Source organism: Cygnus atratus, chromosome 1 (genome assembly GCF_013377495.2).
Source record: "Cygnus atratus isolate AKBS03 ecotype Queensland, Australia chromosome 1, CAtr_DNAZoo_HiC_assembly, whole genome shotgun sequence".
NCBI classification, from domain to species: Eukaryota; Metazoa; Chordata; class Aves; order Anseriformes; family Anatidae; genus Cygnus; species Cygnus atratus.
Genome location: NC_066362.1, coordinates 201,464,388 through 201,484,761, shown reverse-complemented (window position 1 = coordinate 201,484,761; position 20,374 = coordinate 201,464,388). Strand labels below are relative to the sequence as shown.

Below are 20,374 nucleotides of genomic sequence, written 5' to 3'. Positions count from 1 at the left end.
TATGTATGAAAGGACTTAAGTCACAACAACACAACAACACTCGTCCTATCCCCAACATCTAGGCTTCCACCATGGATCTCATAAACTCATGGTACAACATGCGGAGGAGCTTAAGCACTGAGGAATCAGTCTCACAAGAGACTGCAAATTCAGTCAAATCTTGGGCCATCAAAAGTTAGTCCATAGGAAACTCAGAAGGGAGGTGGATATTTAGCAACCTCCTCCACACCATGTAGGTACCCACCTGTACAGTTGTAGAAGGGGAGGCAAGATGTTAAGTGTTTAAGTCACTTCAGCAGTAAAAATGTTGGTGCCTGCATAACCTCAGATGCCCAAGTGGATTAGGCAGGATTTTGTAGATCGTGGTTTTGACCTTGGCCAGCTAAACTTGACGTTTCAGTTTAAGTGCAGTACTGCTAGCTTTTGTTGTTGTTGTTGTTTGTTTTGTTTGTTTGCTTGTTAGTTTTTAAGGGGGTTATTTTTAGGGGTTTGGCCATTTACCTTGCTTTCATTTCTCAGTATGTGACCTACGGAGAAGTCTCAAGGTGTTTGAAGGGCTATCCAGTCTTTTCAACCTAAGCAAGTGCTTTTCAAAACAAACAATTACATTCATATTCAAAGGTTAGAATATGTGTGGGTGCCAGATTTAGCACTTGGCAAGCTGTTGGAATGGAGCGGAAATACAAACACCAGCTCCCTGTCTGCATATTCAGGCTAGTGTGTCCTGTATGAAGCAAACAAATGTTGCTTGTTCAAATTGGTGTCCATATTTGATAAATACATTCAGTTTTGGCCTTGGTTGGGTTTGGGGACAATTCACACTGTAGTAATTCAAGCTGACTCCTCTCTCTCCTGACTACTCAGAGAGCTGAGCAAGCCAGCTTCAGAAAACAGACACTTGGAAAAATAGATGCTTGGGGCAGCACTGCTGGGGTTAGCAGACACTGATGTCAGAGCCCTGAAAAAATAGTATTGCTGTCGCTGCATCCAGACCATGGCTGGCAGCAGCAATCTCCACTCCTGCACCCAAAGGCACTAGCTCCACCTCTTCAGGGCTAGTAGGTTGTACTTCCACCCCTGGGACAGCTAAATTCAGGTCTATTTGCAATGCTGTGAATCTTGCACCATCTCTAAAGCTGAATATGAACAAGCACCTCCCTCCATTTCTTCTACCCTGTTTCTTACAGTGACATTTCCAGAGCCATAGGCCACCAGACACCATTATATGATCTGGTCTGACCTCAGCAATGACATAGGTTACTGTTTGCTCACCCATTTGTTGTTTTGTCTAATATCTAACTTTATCGGTTTCTTAAACTACTAGAATTAGTTTGTGAGATCATTAGTGATTCAGGCAATGGGTAGGACCTTTGCAGATGGATTTTGGTAAGTAAAAATTTGGCATATTTCACTAATGATGCACTCTGGCAGCAATACGTTCTTTGTTCTCCCTTTCTTGAAAGGGCATGAAATTAGTGAATCAGCCTTAACTGCATTTCTTGTCAGTATGCCACAACCTTAGTGCCCTTTTAATTGTGTAGGAACCTTTGAAGTATATTATTTAGATTCAGTGCTGAGTTTGAAGGAAGCATGAAGTGTTTTTTCTAGACTTTAGCACTGCCACTTGCTTGCATTTAGCAAATGGAAAGCTATTAGAAAGCAGCTCCTCTCATATGACCTCATATATTAAGAAATGCTAAGAAGAAAGGACTTTTTCCCAGTGGGAAGGACTACCATGGCAGTTCTGAAAGCAGAAATGGATTATCACTCGTTCATTTTCTATTCACATTTCAAATGCAGCAGTCACTGTAGTATCTAGGCATCAGTAAAAGAAGTAGGAGGACTGAGATTAAAGAAGCTGATCTGAGCTGGGTTGAATACTACCTGCATTGATGGCCTTGCAATTTTTGGTCCAAGAATTTGTTGGGAGAAAGGGGAAATTGTACATTTCTGTATTTTTTTTTTTTTATGCACCAAATATGAAGAAGGTACTTTAGGAAAATGTGGACCCATAAATTTGGTAATTTTCAAATTATCTATGTATTTCAATTCAAAGGAAAAAAACATCTCAGGATCACAAAGAAACAGAATTATCATTCATACTTTAGTATTTCTTAATGAAGCAGAGAGCAGTACCTTGAACCATGTATTTCCACTACACACTTATTAGAGAAATTTTAAGATGTGTTGTGGTTTCAGAATTTCTTCTGAAAACAGAGAGATCATTTAATTCAGAATAAATTTATAGTCAGGTAAAATCAGTTAAATTCCAGATGCCCCTGCAAGCTAGAACATAAAATGCAATATCATCTGACCAACCCATAGTCATCTCTTTGTCTCATGTGCTGGTGTTTGGAGTTGCAAATAGCTGGATGCTGTGCTAGAGAGTCAGATTTTCAGTCCTCTCTTCTCACTCTCCAGATTGGTGTCTAAATCTGGGAGTCACTCCCACACCTCACATACAGAGCCTGCCTGGGACATGGTTGTTTATTAAAGGGAAAGCTGCTGTTGCAGCTGCTCTGATGCAAATCATTCAGATCCTTGGCCTCATCCAGGTATACAACATCAAAGAGACTGAATCGTACTATGTGTTTACTGTCTTATTCCATGTATCCAGCACATGACACAGACCTAGTAAGAACCCTGAAATCTTAGTATTTTGTCTGTATGCAATGGACCGACATTGTGTGAGGTAAAGAAATGGGGGCTCTTTCTTTTTAAGATCACCTTTCCTATTTGCCAAGAAGAAATGTTAAATTCTGTTATAATGAAACAGAAGTTAAACAAAGCCCTGCTTGGAAGATGATTATTTACTAAATAAATTTTAGAGCAGGCGAATAGAACAAATATGACTCACAGAGAGTAAATTTAAATCCTAGACTGGGATAAATATCTCAAAACTCAACCCCACTTTACAAAGCAACACAGGTTTGTAGGAGCCTTAGTTCCTTTGAGGATTTGGGCTTTTAAATCACTGAGAATTTTAAAGATGTGCTGTAGGTGAAAGAAATACCAAGAAACAATCTAAAGAATAAATTTGAAATACAGTCTGCATGTAGGAGTGTCTCTTCTCCTGACATGCGGAATTTCAGCTGCAGTCAGTGAAGTCACAGGTACGTGGGAAGATTGAAGAGCCATATAACACAGCAGCGCTTCCCAGCTGATTGGCAAAGTAGCCACTGTCACTTAAAAAATCAGTAGGCAATGCCAAATAAGCTCAATGGAGAGGGAGTTAAAATTCATCATCAGAAGAAGGGAAACAAACAAAACAAACAAACAAATAAACACAAACCCAAATTAAACCACTCTGGTAAGCCAGCTTGAAGGTAGCTAGCATCTGTGCAAAACGTGGGATCTTGGAAAGGTCAGATGTTATTATCCAATGAAAAGTTAAAGGGCACTGAATAAAATGAATTAGTTGTTGCTGCAAAGCATCTAGACATTCTGGGAACAGAGCCAGTGTGAACAACAAATGATCAAACAAAAATAATGCTGAGATATCTGCTAGGAGAAAATGAGAATATTGCTGTATTACAGCATTCTCACATAGCTCAAACAGCAACAAACAGCAGACCAATAGTTTGTAAATGCACAGTAACGATTTGTTTGCTTAAACTGAGAGGAGTTGTGACCTGATGAGATGTACCTCCATCCCTTAAGGGAGGAAACCTTGCATGCTGTTTTTGCTTCTGCTCCAGACTTGCTGTGAGGAATTGTATATCCTCCTTCTGAAGCAGTCAGTAAAATAAAACATTGGAGTGCAGGGAACATCATCTTTTCACTGGCATCAGTCTGCAACATCTTATTCTTCAAAGTGTCACTGACTCACTGAAATGTTTTTTGTCCACCCCCTCAAGTTAGCCTTATATCTCATATTGGTAGATTTCCCAGTTTGGAGTTGAATTACAACTCTGTTGCTGGAGTATTGACTTTACATTGTTGGTTTCAAGGAGTTAAAGATTGTTCCCAAAACTTCAGCTTTTCCTATTGCAACCCGAAACTCAGCACATTAGGCCAGATGAGCAGGGAGAAAGCTCTGGCAGGATGGACTGTTGACCAGGCTGTAAGAGGAACGTGTCCTTTCAGAGAGGAGCCTCACCAAATGAACCCTTGTCCCAGCCCTGCCCCATGTTGCTAGTCAGCAGGTCACCATGTTTTATAAAGCTGCCAAAAGAGCTATGAAGGAGAAAATTATCTGGGAGCTCATTGTAGGCCATCTTTACACAGCTAAACAGGTCTGGAGTTTATGGGATCACCCACCCTTAAGACCCAGTTATGGCTCCACCAATAGTTTGTAAATGCACAGTAATTATTTGTTTGCTTAGACTGAGAGTTTTAGCAGTTTTGGTCCTAAGTGGGCTGCGTTAATAAGGTGGCTTATTGCTCACACAGGAATCTCACAGCTCTTTCAGGGGTAGACTTTGATATATCTCCTTCAGTTCAGTGGGATTTTACACTAAATGCTTGGCTGGAGAGTGACTTTACATGGGCAGAAAGTGATGGGACGAGGGGGAATAGTTTTAAACTAAAAGAGAGGAGATTTAGATTAGGTATGAGGAAGAAATTCTTCACTCAGAGGGTGGTGAGGCACTGGAACAGGTTGCCTCATCCCTGGAAGTGTTCAAGGCCAGGCCGGATGGGGCTTTGAGCAATCTGGCCTGGTGAGAGGTGTCCCTGCCCATGGCAGGAGGTTGGATGTGGATGGACTTTAAGGTCCCTTCCAACCCAAACTATTCTATGATTCCTTGATATAAGTCATTAGTACATCATCCCACTGCCCCTACCAAGGTATCTCATTGTTTGGAAGGAGGAATGATATAGTGGAGGCCTGCTTTCAGCATCCTTTTTGCAGAATGTATGGTATCTGACAACACACTTTAAAGCTTATTTCCTTTTCTGAAATGGCAGGAAAGACGGTCTAGCTATCTGAGGGACTGCACAGTCCGTGTGGAAAGTGTTGAAATGTTCAACTACTGCAATAAAGAGGTCATATAGTTACCTAAAATAATATGTTAATCTGAGGTTCTATTAGACCTCAATTTTCAGGACATGCCTTACACTCGTTAATTTAATATTCATTTACATTTAGCAGCCTTAATGATTATATAATTATATAGGTCAAGAAAACTAAAATATCTTCATTCTCTCTCTTTTTTTTTTTTTCCTTTTTTTTTTAATCTCCTTAGAGTACGCTCGGTTTGAGGCAAAAATCCATGACCTGCGTGAGCAGATGATGAATCACAGCATGAGTTCTGGGTCTGGCTCCCTGAGGACTAATCAGAAGAGGTCACTGTATGTCAGGTGAGTAGGGAGAGCTTTCTCCTGGGAATATGTCACCAGCTACCTGGTCTGTGCCTGACTTTTGTGTTGTGGGTTCAGCTGGGTGTTGAAAGAACTTTAAGGAACTGAACTGAATTGAATTGAGAAATGCATCAATCTTACAAGCACAGCATCATTAATGTGAAAATTGGATAAGGCCCTGTTGCTTAATCCTATCATTTCAAGCTGTTTTCAAAGACTACTTTTATAGTGATTCAGTTTTATGAGATGAAGATTTCTTACCATCTGTCAGCTCTTTGATATCCGAGATGAATTTTGTGGTGTAGTGATGCATTTCTGCGTTTCTGCGATTTTGTGGTGTAGTGATGCACGCGTTTCTGCCTCGCCCAGACATAGAACGATTGTTCTTATAAAGAACAATTTTTCCGCAAGACATTCTCACAAAACAAGGACTATTATATGCTATTCTAAGTATGTGACAGTCTGCTGCTCTCCTCTTGCACGTGTACCCTTTATCAGTCCACACTGCAACAAATTTACCATCTACCTAGCAAGATCAAATATGCAGATGAGACCCTAAACAAGCAAATGTAGGTAGCTTAAATGGGGTAGTGAATAGCATAAAAACTGCCAAACTGTAAGCCAGGTGTAGTAGTGGACTGCTACAAGTTTTGCTTGGACTGTGTTTGCTTGGACTGTCTATTGCCATAGTTGTTGCTGGCTGTGAGACTGGGAGTCACCCAATTGGCCCTAGCAAAGCTCTTGCTGATACTCATGCCTTTTGGGACTTTGGGAGACTATGGGACTCTGTGCCAAATATCTTAATAGTCTTAATAATTATGCTTCTCTAGGCTTCTCATTTTTACTTTTTTTTTTTCCTCATGCTCAGCATATAATTTGAAATTCCTGACGATCATGAAGTAAAGGGAAGCAATTTGTCAGCCTCCAGGCAGTGATAATTAGTCATGGGGGAGCTAATTCAGGTGATAACATTGCAGAGATCCAATTAAGGCTAAATTCTCCATTTTGTCATTATCCCCTCAGCATGAAGGGATAAGGTAACGCAGAAGGAAGGAAAAAAATTGTTAGCACTGATGGTCTTATTCTAGTGGACAACAACCACATTAAGCACTAATTGGTACTGTTGCCAGAAAGGGCAAAGACTAAAATGCTGTTACCAGAGGGCTATTGGACAAGATCAGGTTGGAAACATCATGCGGTGGGTATTTTCCAGACCCAACAACGAGTGACTTTGTAGTTAAGAGTTTTGGTCAACTCCTTGAAATTGCATTTTTAGAAAAGCTAGTCACTGGGCGTGTAGGTACATATCCAAGCTTACTTTGCTTTGAGGTAAGCCGGAACTCAAAATGTGAGGAAGAACAGTGCAAGAAATCAAAGCCAGCAAACACAAGTCAATTCAAGTGTATATATAAGTGTCTAATGCAGGACCGTGAATAACTTACTGGTTTGAGCTGCAGCAAAGCTCAGTTACCCCTGTATCAACATCGACCTGGTAAACCCTGCTGAGAACCAGGGCTTATTATCTTGCACACAGAGCCAAGCTAATATATCTCTGCTGCATCTGGAGTAGCCTGGTTCCTCTGTACAGTGTTGCTCTGTTTGCACTGATGAGTCTGGCTTTCTGCTAGTTCATGAATTCTGGATGTGGTCTGTCTCACTAACCTGATATGCCCTGGTGCTTCACTGCAGGAATCTTTGATGTCTTAGCCACGTATCTAAATATCACTTCCCAAACCATAAATGTAAAATCTGTTCTTTTATTCCAGACTTGTTCCAAAAAAAAAAAATGCCCTAAACCTCTCAAGCAGAAAACCTCAAAAGCCTCAGTCTCTTTTATTAACATGAATTTGTGCAGTCAAACCTACACAATTGGCTGTGTCCAACTCTGAGAAGTCTGCTTGAGAAGCTCTATATTTTGCATATTATTATAATGTGTTTGTAGTGCAGCAGTGCCTGGAGCATTGTGCTAGGCACTGTTAGTTCAAATCATACACTAATTACAAAGGTACCTTATGTCTACATTAAGCACTGTAGAAAAAAATAAATGTGGGTTGGGAAATGTGCTTGTTTTCTGAGATTGAAATTTTTACGGCACTTTATGCATAAACTCCTTACAGCTAGCAATCCCTGTAAAAAGTCTAGGATTCACCATATTTTGGTATTTTTACAATCCATGACACTTCTATTTCAGTCGATTATTCTGGCCAGCGTCTGCAAAAGAACTAGAGGCAAATTACCATATGTTGCAAATCTGTAGCTGTAAAGCCAAGTCAAGTTTGCTGTTTTCCCCTCTTTGGTATCTAGAGATTTTCCTGTCCTTCACTGAACACAAGCATAGTCATTTTTTAGCCAGAGAGTTTAATCAAAGCAAATTCCAGTGCAAGGAAATAAAATTAAGTTCTATATATGTTGTAACAACTGAAAATGCACATAATAATCTGCTCATTGTAAAGCCGAAAGGAAAGAGGGTGAGAAAAAACAAAGCTCTGTGAGGAGATTTCCCAGTGGATGCAGGGCTCATTAAATGCAGGTTTTTCTTACTTACCTCACAATCTCTGATTTCCCCCCACTCCCACCATCCTCTGGCTTATGCTGTTGTAAGAAAACCCATCTCAGTGTGCAGCCACCTTCCTCAGTCTCACTGCTGTCTCAGAATACTCTTCAAAAAAGTGACATGCCAATAAAATCATTTTTATATCCAGCATTTTGTTTGCTTGCTGTCCACTATGCAGGCAACATCTTCACACTGTTCATTATGTTTCCCCTAACTTTTAATGACCAGAGCATACTTCTGTATCTTAGCTAGTCACTCTGAGGCTCTCTTTGGATAGAAAGAGGACACCTCCAGGGAGGGAATCTGCATGCATCTTATTCATCTAACCTGTTCTAGACATCTACTTTAGAATTATTCTCTCCACAGAAGTATATGTTTCTACATCTGTATCTAGGGGGCAATCCATCACCCTACTGTAACAGCACAGTAGTTTTAATTAAGATATATAAAAGTAGTTATATTAAATGAAGTGAGGTGAGAACTTAATGTGGAAATAATGGTTTGAATATAGGACTAGAACAAGTTGGATGAAAGCAATTAAAAGTCACATTTAAGCAATGTATATACTACATCAGGAAAACAATTGCGAATGATTTATTCAGGATAAATTTTGTAGCTCTGACATGGTCTTTTTTTCTGTGCATAATTTTGTGTTTCTTATTTATTTATTTATTTGTCTCAGTCTGTCTTAAGACTTTCTGATGCCTCCTAGAATATTTTCCATGAATTTTCTGAAAACGTTTTTTTCAATACTTACTATTCCTTTTGTATCATAACCTATGTCTCTGGGATGTTTTCAGAAAGGTCACACCACTAACGGCAAAGTATTAAGAGACTTCAGGGGAGGACTGAGCGGTGGGGCATGCTGTTAACTCTTTTAGGAGCTCACATCCTCTTTGCCAATCTCTCCAACAAGGAAAAAAAATACAAAAAGCAAAAAGCGAGAGAATGCATGTGAAAAATAGCAAATTCTATTATTTAGAATTCATTTGTTACTGATGTTAAATTAATTTAATTTGAATTCAATAGCTGAAATGAGAGGCTAAAAAATTCCACTATTATTCTTTTCAATTCAATGGGATTCATCTATCAGCTCATGATTAATGAGGAAAGGAAACAAACTTTTCACCAGCTAAGTGCTGTGCTGTGCTATATACACACATTTTTTTTTTAGTATTACACATGCAAATTTTTATCTTCCTTTTCTCTGTATGTACTCAAGCTTTTAAAATCTGCTCTTGTAGAACTATATATTTGGTTGTTTTGAAATAGATATGTGCTTTCCTTTGTCCTTGTAGATCCAGATCCATAGCTGAATTTTTCAGCCAGCTTGTGAGAACTCTTAGGAAATGCTAGATGACATTATTTAACGTAAAGACATGACAGCCTTTTGAAGGTGTTGTGGTTTAACCCAGCAGGCAGCTAAGCAATACACAGCCATTTGCTCACACCCACCCCACCCACCTCACCCTCACAATGGGATTGTGGAGAGAATCACAAAAAAGGGTAAAACTCCTGGTTGAGATAAACACTGTTTAATAGGATGGAAATGGAAGGGAAATAATAATTATGATAAAAGGATATACAAAACAAGTGATATACAATGCGTTGCTCCTCATCCACTGACCAATGCCCAACCAGACACTCAGCAGTGGCCTCCCCCCTGGTCAATTACCCACATATTTATTGTTCATCATGACACCACACAGTATGGGGCATCCCTATGGCCAGTCTGGGTCAGCTCCTGGCTGTGACCCCTCCCAGCTCCTTGTGCACCCCCAGGTACCTCACTGGTAGGGCAGCACCAGAAGCTGAATGTCTTTGGCTCTATGCAAGCACTGCTCTGCAACAGCTAAATATTGGTGTGCTATCAGCATTAATTCTCGTCCTAAACACAAAGCACAGCACCATACCAGCTACCAGGAAGTGGATTAACTCTATCCCAGCCAAAACCAAGACAGAAGAGTTAAGCATTAGGGAAGTACAGTACTTTACAGAGTTTGGTGAATGCAAGCAGCCATTGAAACTTTAGTATAAAATTATACAGCTTTGGAGGAAACTGAGAGCTTAAGCATGATGAAGGGTTTTTGTTCAGTTGATTTACTAGTTTCCTTCTGAACTTAAAGTACTTATGCTAGATTTTTGAGCATAAAAATAGATACTTCAGTAATGCATATTTTATTGCTGCTGGATGTACAAAGGAAAGGATTTCAAGGACTCACCTGGCACCCAAGAACTGCTTTCTTAAGTTGTGTTGCTGATTTACAGATGAAAAATAATCAGATAAGCTTAGAATAAACAGCCACAGTGCCTTTTAATCTTTATTAAAACTAGACAGCTTCTGAAATAATGTCTGTAATTAAAAATTCCAATGTGCCAAAGCCACAAACAGGTGCTTTGGTATTGCTATCACTCAGCAGTAACAACTCAAAAGCTTTATAGACACCCCAATCCTTCCACTGTTATTTTACTGTTTAAAATCTGTTTGATATCATCAGTGACTAAAAATCAGTACACCTAATCATGGCTACTTGTTGTCTTATATTGACAGACTGATCAAGATCACTGAAATGCAGATGTTTCAACTTCAGCACTACTTTGAAATATATCAGTGCAACGTAAGTTGTACACTTAGGTGTAAAGGTGGGTGTGGAAGTCAGAGCTGGGACAGGGCTGGATCCAGATGTAATTTTGGTAGCTGGAATTTCTCCTAGCTGGAATTAATGCTAAACATGTTGTAGCTTTGATAGGAATGTGCTGTACAAACATAAAGCATTATGTGTTAAAAATGATTGTGTTCTGGTTCATTTCCATTGAGCCCTAAGGAACAGAATCTGAAGATATGCCATAGCAACTTAGCAACAGCTGAAAGGAAGTCAAGGCTGAGACACTTCAGGATGTTTACTCCAATTTCCAACTTCCAATTTCCAGCACAATAAATTCGCTATTAGGTCTTAGACACCTTTATGTGCATTTCCTGAGCTTCTTAGAAATCAGCATGATGCTGTATAGCTTCGAGAGACTTGATTACCAACAAATCACAGAAATTCTGACTTCGGAACTTTGCTGAGTTACAACTGAAGACTGGCTGAAGCAGTTTGTGAAGATCGCATGTGGCATGTGGGGCTGGTTTTATGTAATGTCTGTTACAGCCACCCTTCAATCTCCCTGTCAGTTTGGAGACAGTGAACCCCCATAGGCCACTGAGCACCAGATCAAGGCTCCATGGGCTAAACTCTCCTGGGAGCACTGCACAGAAGGTTGTGATAAGAGCAGTCTGACATTAACATGATAAATACAAGCTGTGGAGACATCCCGGTGGTGAAATCTGAACTCGTGACAATATCAGCATTGGTGATAGAAAGCTCTGCTCTGTAGATTTAGAAGGAGAAATGTGATAAAGATGTAATTTATTTTTCTTTTCCTTTCCTTTCCTTTCCTTTCCTTTCCTTTCCTTTCCTTTCCTTTCCTTTCCTTTCCTTTCCTTTCCTTTCCTTTCCTTTCCTTTCCTTTCCTTTCCTTTCCTTTCCTTTCCTTTCCTTTCCTTTCCTTTCCTTTCCTTTCCTTTCCTTTCCTTTCCTTTCCTTTCCTTTCCTTTCCTTTCCTTTCCTTTCCTTTCCTTTCCTTTTCCTTTTCCTTTTCCTTTTCCTTTTCCTTTTCCTTTTCTTTTCGAAGGAGTTGCTGAGGGAAACAGCAGAGGTATGAAACAGTCACACCTATCTATTGCAAGGAGACATAATATATATAAATATCTATACAGAGATAAGTTAGTGTTAAATATGTTATAACCACATGTACATGGTCTTCACTTAAGCTAGTTGCTTAGTCTCTCTCTAGAATCAGTGGAATGCTTTTGGCACTTTCAGAGTACAATTCATCTCATTCGGAAGTAGACATCTGAAATTGCTCAGGCAAATCATGCCCTAAAAATGTCTGTTTCTCACAGTTGAGTGGAAGGAGCCTCAGGTGATTGGCTGAGTTGTAAACATCTATATTACAGTCACTTAAAGCTGTGAGACCTGAGCCACACCCACATGGGCACACGCAGACACACACACACACGTGCACAGTGTGCATATGTGTACCTTGTAGAAGCGGTAACATCAGGCTCTATGGCCGTTTGTTCTATGACTTTTTCTGCTGTGTGTTTGAGTAAGTCACTGCGACATAGCTTTGAAAGTAGTCTGGTTTGTTCTACATGTTCTTATCCCCCAGAATTCTGTCTATATTCATTTGCCACTTTTATTAGTGCTGTTGAGAGTGTTTGATGATAGACCCATGTTCAGTGCATGGTCCTCAAGCTGGGTAAGTTTACGATTCATGAAATATCCCAAGTTGGAGGGGACCCACAAGGACCATTGTCCACCAGTGGCATCACACTGCACATCTCAGGCTTCAGAACATTGTAGGTCAGTCTAAATTTCTGGAGACTAAATGTGAGTTTGGCACCTCAGTATCGTTGTTTGCTTTTAGGAGAGAAATAGCTAGAGCTTACAGAGCCGTGCCTGTACTTGAATGGCATGACAGAAACTATTAGAATTCTTTTTACTGAAAGGTAAGTGAGAGGAATTGAAATTTTAGTACAGTTTGTTCACTCACCTTGGATTATTCTTAGGCAACTGAGTGGTCCAAATGGTAGCAGAAAGCAGAAAACTGCATTTGGAAAATCTGTGCTAAATGGCATAGTACAGAAAGCTGGGTTTTCTGATGGTCTTTAGCAGACATGTTTGGAAATGGTCAGATAGGTACGCACAAAATCTACATTTGTGAATGGGTTGTTGCACTTGAAATGCCATTTCAGACTGGAAAATTGAAACCCAACAGGGGAGTTACTCATTTCATATGTGCTGGTTTAGTATGAGTTTCTTAATATTCAATTACTACATTTTAGCTGTTCTTTCTCTGAATATAGGGTTTTCAGATCTTGCTGGCAGCAGTGAGCATTTTCACTGGTTTCAGTGAGCAATGCTCAGAGCCAGAACCAAGGCGATGGTGCAAATGTCTATTTTTCAAAGCATGGAGGGTCACCCTGCATGCTTGAGAGACTGTAGAATCACAGAATGATTTGGTTTGGAAGGGACCTTAAAGCCCACCCAGTTCCAACTCCCCTGCCATGGGCAGGGACACCTCCTACCAGCCCAGGCTGCCCAAAGCCCCATCCAGCCTGGCCTTGAACACCTCCAGGGATGGGGCATCCACAACCTCTATGGACAACCTGTTCCAGTGCCTCACCACTCTTACAGTGAAGAATTTCATCCTAACATCTATTCTCAATCTCTCCTCTTCTAGTTCAAAACAATTCCCCTTTGTCCTGTCATTATCTGCCTGAGTGAAAAGTCACTTTCCATCTTTTTTATAAGCCTCCTTTAAGTACTGAAAGGCTGCAATGAGGTCTCTCTGGAGCCTTCTCTTCTTCAGACTGAACCACCAGCTGACCACCAGCTCTCTCAGCCTTTCTTCACAGGAGAGGTGCTCCAGCCCCCTGATCATCCTTGTGGCCCTCCTCTGGACCCACTCTAACAGGTCCACATCCTTCCTATGCTGGGTGCCCCAGAGCTGAACGCAGCACTCCAGGTGGGGCTTCACAAGGGCAGAGCAAAAGGGGACAATCACCTCCCTCCACCTGCTGGCCACTCTGTTGATGCAGCCCAGGACACAGTTGGTCTTCTGGGTTGCAAGCATGCACTGCTAGCTCATGTCGAGCTTTTCATCCACCAGAACCCCCAAGTCCTTCTCTGCAGGGTTGTCTCAATGACCTTTTCTCCCAGTCTGTACTCACGTCCGGGATTGCCCCAGCCCAAGTGCGGCACCTTGCACTTGGCCTTGTTAAACCTCATTAGGTTCACATGGGCCCCCCAGCCTGTCCAGGTCCCTTTGGACAGCATCCCTTCCTTATGTTGTATTGACTGCACCACTCAGCTTGGTATCTTCTGCAAACGTCCTGAGGGTGCACTCGATCCCAATGTCTATGTTGTTGATAAAGACACTCAATAGTACCAGTCCCAAGACGGACTCCTGAGGGACACTGCTCATCACTGGCCTCCACTTGGACATAGAGCCAATGATCCTTTCCCCAGGTAGATGTTCACGAGCTGAAGCAGTGAAATTGAATAATTATTCACTCAGCTCTTTATTAATTATCAGAGGTGCTGAGGAGCAGAGAAAAATGAAGGATAGGAAGATGAGGTCACCTGATGATACAACAGACAATACATCCAATACAGAGATTACTTACTATTTTGAAATTCATGTTTAGTATTTGGCTCACATAACCTATGTGTAAAAATAAGCAGGAAAATGAGACCAAATCTAGTATCCAGCTATGTTTTCTTATGAACCTCAGAGTGCTTATGGAGGATCACTGTTTTGGTGTTTACAAAAACAACTATGTTCCTCATCCCACAGCACTAAGTACAGACTTTTCACAAGATTTTTTTATTTTTTACTTTTTATCAACTAAAAATTGAGAACAAGGAATGTCTGCATTCAAGCTGATTTTACTGAGGTGACCTCTCATGGATATCAGTGGGAGCTGTAGGCATTTTGCAGTTCTGTGAATTGTGCCAATGAGTTTTTCATAGATCCTTACTGAAGTGCCTGAACTAAGACACACAGCTACATTCACAGACTCACAGAATGGGTGAGGTTGGAAGGCATCTCTGGGTCCATCTGGTCACACGCCTTCTCAAGCAGGGACACCCAGAGCAGGCTGCCCAGGACCACATCCGGGTGGCTTTTGGAGATCTCCGAGGAGGAGACTGTGCAGCCTCTCTGGGCAGCCTGTGACTGTAAAGCCACCTACACTGTAAAGTGCTTCCTGCTGTTCAGATATGTTTAGAGAGTGTTATCACTCTCAGCTGAAAGATGGACGTGAGAATTATTACAGTATTCACAATTCAAAAGCCTGCAGGCTTATATTGTAATTGCATTTTGGTGCTAAAATAAGCCCTGAAATGTGATGCTGTAAATATAACAATATGCCCCATCTAAGTCCTAGGACTATGAAAATCAATGCATTTTATATATTATCAGTTGAAACTATCACCCACCTTAAAAGCTGCTGTAGTTTTTCCTGACACTTACTATATGTCTTAGTATTTTGCAATATTGATACTAATGAACAGTTAGGGAAAAATGAGGTTAGTTTGCAATTTTTAATAATATTTCAGAGACAAAGACGAGGTTAATGGAGAGTGAAAAACGAACATGTAAACAGATCAGTCAAAACAGCCTCGCCTTGGCTTGACATCAGCTCTCTCCTTCATATCTTCATGTTTATCAGACCTGCTACTCTTAGGTAACTGGTATAAAATAAGCCCAGCTTATTCCTTCCTGAGATGTGGTCCTGCATCTCACATACTTCTTGCCCACCAACTCACCCACGCTGTCTTCTCTGAAATTCAGGATGGTGTCTGGTGACCCCCGGCATCCCGCATGAGGTCCCAGAGATACTGGGCACCTGCAGGGTTGTGTTGCTGCTGCTGCCCAGAGAGACCATGCATCACCCCAGCCCAATGCACAATTCCTAGCTGTGGGGTAAATCAACAATCCAGAAACCCTGTCACCAAGGGGTGATTCTCCAGTTGTGTCAAAAAATGGATGAAAACAGATTTATCTGTATGTGTTTGTGGCTATGCAAATCGTTAAACTCTTTGTGTTCAAAATTACGAGCTAATGCAAGTGGTACTGAGCACCTCGAAGGACTGAGCCCCATGTGAATAAACTGCAGCCTAAAGTAATCTCAGATAACAAGCTCTTCTTAAAGCTCAGAATATAAAGCAGCTCCCTATCAAAGCGTTTCTTGTCTAATTCATCGTATCTTTACATTATCAGTAAAACTTGTTAGATGTGAAATAGCTGGTTGAGATCTGAAATCATGTCCTTAGTGCTAAATTATTAATGCCTGCTGAAACAGCTTTTCTATTAGCCACTTCAGTAGAAGTAAGTAGTACACACTTCTGGCAATTTCCCTTACTGTTCTGTTTCATAAGTGATTTAAATAATGTCCCAGAACAGGTAATGTGCTTGACATGCAATGTCTGCTCTAAAGAAGCAGCACACCTTTTTCTTTTCTTAAAAGCTCCTTTAATAGCTTTTCCTTGCACACGTATTCTGCTTTCCTGTTCCCTAGTGGGACTGCCTGCTTTCTGGTTTAGAACCTCATCCAGCAGGAAAATGTCAGATAGATAGAATCATTTCCAAGCCAGAAGATGATGATGAATAACTTAGCCATGTGTGGAATAAGATTTGTTTGAAATTTCTGTAGCCAAGATAGTCACAGCTTCAGACAGCCTCATTTCTAAGCAGAGACTCAGAAGATGATCCATCAGTGCAGGGAGGGGGAAAGTGACAATGAAGATAAACTGTCTGTGGCTTAAAATGGCTGAAAGTGAGTCAGCAAAACATGCATTTAAGCTTTGTCTGTTCTGTTTGAAAAGCTGTCTAATCCAACAAACAGTTTCTTATGATGTTTCCATGTCAACAGCTATAATAGGACACCATGGGTTTGTGCAGCTCTCAACTGGAAAAGTACACAACAGAAAGTTAGATCCTGAACGCAGAGAAGGAAACCCATTGAAGCAAAAACTCATGGAACTACAGTCAAAAGTTGGAAATCTAAATATGTGCATTGGCACAGTACAGGTTAGCAGTGTCCAATGTGAGAGAGAGGTAAGATTGCTTGGCCCCTGTTAAAGAGTTCTTCACCAGAGCATCTTAAATGGAAAAGTTATAAAGATGCTGTAGAACAGGCTCTCCAAATTAGCTGCACTGGTAGAAAGCTGACAACAGTGTTGAAACAGAATATAACCCTGCTGAACAGAGCAGTGGGAATTCTCATTTGAAGAGCCTTCCGATAAAGATAAATGAGGAGGAACTTTTGTCTCACCGCAAGGCAGTCCACCTGTTAGAAGGGAGCCCAACCAAGTTAAGTGATGAGGCTGAGGAAGAGATTAGTGGGCTTTCCCAACCTTTTTATAGAGATATCAGAAATAGAAATGACTGTACTAACTGCAGCAAGCCTGCAGAGGATTTGGAGAATTGCTTAGCAAAGATGGGGATCACAGGGAGCTCTTCAACATCTCCATCTGGTCATTCTCTGCTACCCCGTTCTGCAGCAGGGAACAAAGTCCTGCAGCAGGGAACAAAGACTGGGACCTCCCAGGCCTCATTGGCATTGCATTGAATAGGTGCTGGTTTAGATGCAGATAGTTTGCAAAGTTTGCTCTAGGGGATGGTCGTATGGCAACAGTCGATAGTCCTGGCAGGTGGGATCTGATCCTCTCTGAATGCACCTTGTATTCAGGGCACACAGAGTAGAAAAACGTATCAGAGACTAGCAAACATGTATATGCGTATATGTATGTGTGTTTGTGCATCTGCCTTCTGCCATGTCTCCAGATTTGCCTCTCATAGACACTGACTGGGCCACACTTCTCGTACAAGTTCTTATCTAATTTGCTTACATAGAAATGTAGCAAATAAAAGAAGACTATGAGCTGTTTGGTAACGTCTGCCAGATGCTTCTCACTAAATAAGAATTAAGATAATGAAAATTTCATAGGCTTTCCATAAATGCTACTTCTTTTTCTTATGTTTTTCAATTGACCTTGCAGACAATGCAATTCTTTCACCCAGTATATTGTGCTGCTATAGTTATCAATATGCCTGCTAGCACCACATAATATTTATTGCTATACAAACTACTGCCTACATGGAAGGCAACAGCGTGCTGCTATCTCCACTCTCACATCTTCCTCCTAGTTGTTCAAAAGAGTCCTGGTGTGACAGGAAACAGCCGAAAGCTTTGTGAAAATTTAGGATAGAAGCAGTTACTTGAGGGAATAGGAGAATTTTTTTATAGCCTCATATTTCTAGTCACCTAGATTTTAGTTATTCCAGATTGAAATAGCTTTTACCTTAGCATGCTGATCATGGTAAGTGTGTCCTTTTCATCTCCAAGAAGTATCAATATTCCTTTCTTTCTGTGAACTAAAGGGGTCTGTAATTTTCCCTTTCAACAAGTGCTATCTCTGCAGCCACATTGTCTCTTCTTAATGTCCTTGAGGCACTTTAGAATCCAGGTAGAGGTTGCAGTGACTGGCTGTTTTAATTACTCCTTGCTGCCGAGACTCTAAGACGATTTCTGCAGATAAGTATCACAGGTTATCAGTCATGATTAGGAAGCCCAGCCTAATGGCCATCAAGCAGTATCTTACCTCTCTCTTGCAGATGGTTCAAGATATAGAGTCACACACAGTTCAGACCTTTTGTCTGTTCCCCTCTGTATCCAGGCAGTTGGATTTGCATTTGTCAAAATTTGTGGTACTCAGAATACCGAGAGAACTCTTATTGTATGAGAAGTAAAGTTTTGATTTGAAAAATGCCCATGTATTTCTGTAGAAGGAAACAGACATCTATGTGAACTTATCTTGAAAACAGTTTCACAGAGACTGTAAACAGAATCAAAAACATTTTCAGTAGAAGTACAGCGGCCATGGCAGAAGCAACATTTCTAACATGATTCACAGATTCAGAATGCAGTTTTCCCTTTCAGTATTACCACTGAAAGTGATTTTGTCCTTTCTGTAGTGGCATTCAGAGCATTACCATACCTGTGGTGAGCTATTGCAACAAGAAGGCTCTGCTGCAGCGAGGAGCTGTGAATGTAATATTCTGTGAGATGCCCCACAAAGTACATTCACCCTCAGAGTAATCCTGCTGTGGTGTCTCTTCCAGACATGATGCTACAGACAGATTTTTATGACATCCACTTACTGTTAATTTAATAGCAAATCTATCACTTTGTTAAATACTTAGATTTTAATACAACTTATTTTTGTTATTTAGCAATCTAGTGTCTGGTCTTGACTTCACACTCAGGATGATCTCCACTGCCATTACCATGGTCAGAACTAGGTTCCTAAAGCAGCTAATAGAGCTATTAGGAGCTACATGATTTCAGCACACAGCACTTCAAATCTGATTCATATGGGTTTCATTCTGGCTGTTGTTAACCCAGCTAAAATACAATTGAACTCATCAGTCTTTACTCTGGTTTCAAGTCAGAATCATGGAAAGTTCCAGGAGTAAAAATCAGAATTCTTTGTCATTGGTATCTGCATGTGGATTCATCTTGAAAAGCTCTTGCGCTTCAGGAAGTCTGTCGACAAAACTGAACTGGACGTGAATTTAAGTCTCTGGAAATTGAGTTACCTACTTAGGCTCCAAGAATTCATTAGAATAGTGGTAGCTGGATCCAAATAATAGCTGTAAGGAAAAAAAAAACAAACTAATGAATACAAGCGGACACACTTCCTATCAGGTTCTGTGCTGGGCTAACTATCCAGCCAGATCTAGTGGTTGCTACTACAAGATGTGTGAACTCCACAGCCCACACCAGGTGCAGTAACCAAAGGCATTCAGCACAGGTTATAAACTTCCATGCACAGCAGAGATTAAGCCAGGCAGCCAGGCAAGGTTCACCAGTTTAAGGCAGATAACTGGATGATTTCACCAGTTCAGTTCTTTCACATAGATTTGATCTCATTAAGCAAGTGCCCAAGAAATTATTTCAATATCTGAATGTGCATATGCAGCATATTTGCAAAAGTCAGGAAGGATGACTTTTTATTATAGCTACTATGTTAATGTAATGATCTTTTATTTTCTTGATACTTTCAGGAATTTGTATTTTTTAGGTTATTTCTAGTTTTCTTTCATTCATCTTGTTGTTTGCTGCTAAGATTCAGAAAGTGATTAAAAAGAACATCATTAGAAATATGGGGATTTAAAAAAAAAAAAATCCATCTTCAGTAATCAATATGTCTGATTTTGTCTGTCCTTTACATGAGTGTAGACAGTGATTCAGTTAGCAGTACTCCCATATAGGCTCCCTTTAAGAAAATCGCAGCTTCACAGCTATTAAAAAAGGCTGGATAAAATTCAATAGATAGTTTTGCCCTGAAGAAGGATTTCAGCAGCTTTGGCTACAAGACTGTAGAAGTAGGGAAAAAAAAAAAAAAAGGAATATCGATCAGCATACAAGATATTTTTCTTACTGAAGGTATAAAATAATAGGGACTTTGACTGAATTAATGTCTTGAAAATTATTCAGATGAATGCAAGGAATATTGCTGAATTCGGGGTCTGGAAAACACGAGGTTGTTTTCCTCTTGGTAGAGTGTGAAATAGCGGTATGGTAGGTGCTTCTAAGAAGCTATTAAGCTATTTTAAGAAGCTATTAAGCTATTTTAGTTTCATTTTTTCTGTATCAACATTCCAAAATCATCAGGCACTGGACCAACATAAGAACATACTCCTTTTTAGGGGGGTCAGTATGAAGAAGGGTTAAAGTTTCTTTTCCCTAAACTTTCCAACTGCTATCATTTTCTTTGGTTCATTGCAGCAGCTCTTGATTTACATTAGGATGAGAAAGAAAAATCCCTGTTTGGTTAATGTGTTTTGAATTTTTAAGAAAGGATGCTTCAATTATCCTCAGGTTTGAATGCTACTTTATTG

At 40.4% G+C, this 20,374-nt stretch overlaps 1 protein-coding gene across 5 annotated transcripts in view; it reads left to right on the top strand.

Annotated features, from left to right (window-relative positions):
- The window catches only part of DLG2 (discs large MAGUK scaffold protein 2), a 1,033,555-nt gene that overhangs the window by 930,001 nt on the left and 83,180 nt on the right, over positions 1 to 20,374 (top strand). For all 5 annotated transcript variants that reach the window (XM_035560441.2, XM_035560439.2, XM_050713151.1 and 2 more), the window contains one exon: positions 5,187 to 5,301. In XM_035560441.2, coding sequence (XP_035416334.1) covers positions 5,187 to 5,301 — 115 coding nt within the window. The remainder of the gene's footprint in view (positions 1 to 5,186; positions 5,302 to 20,374) is intronic.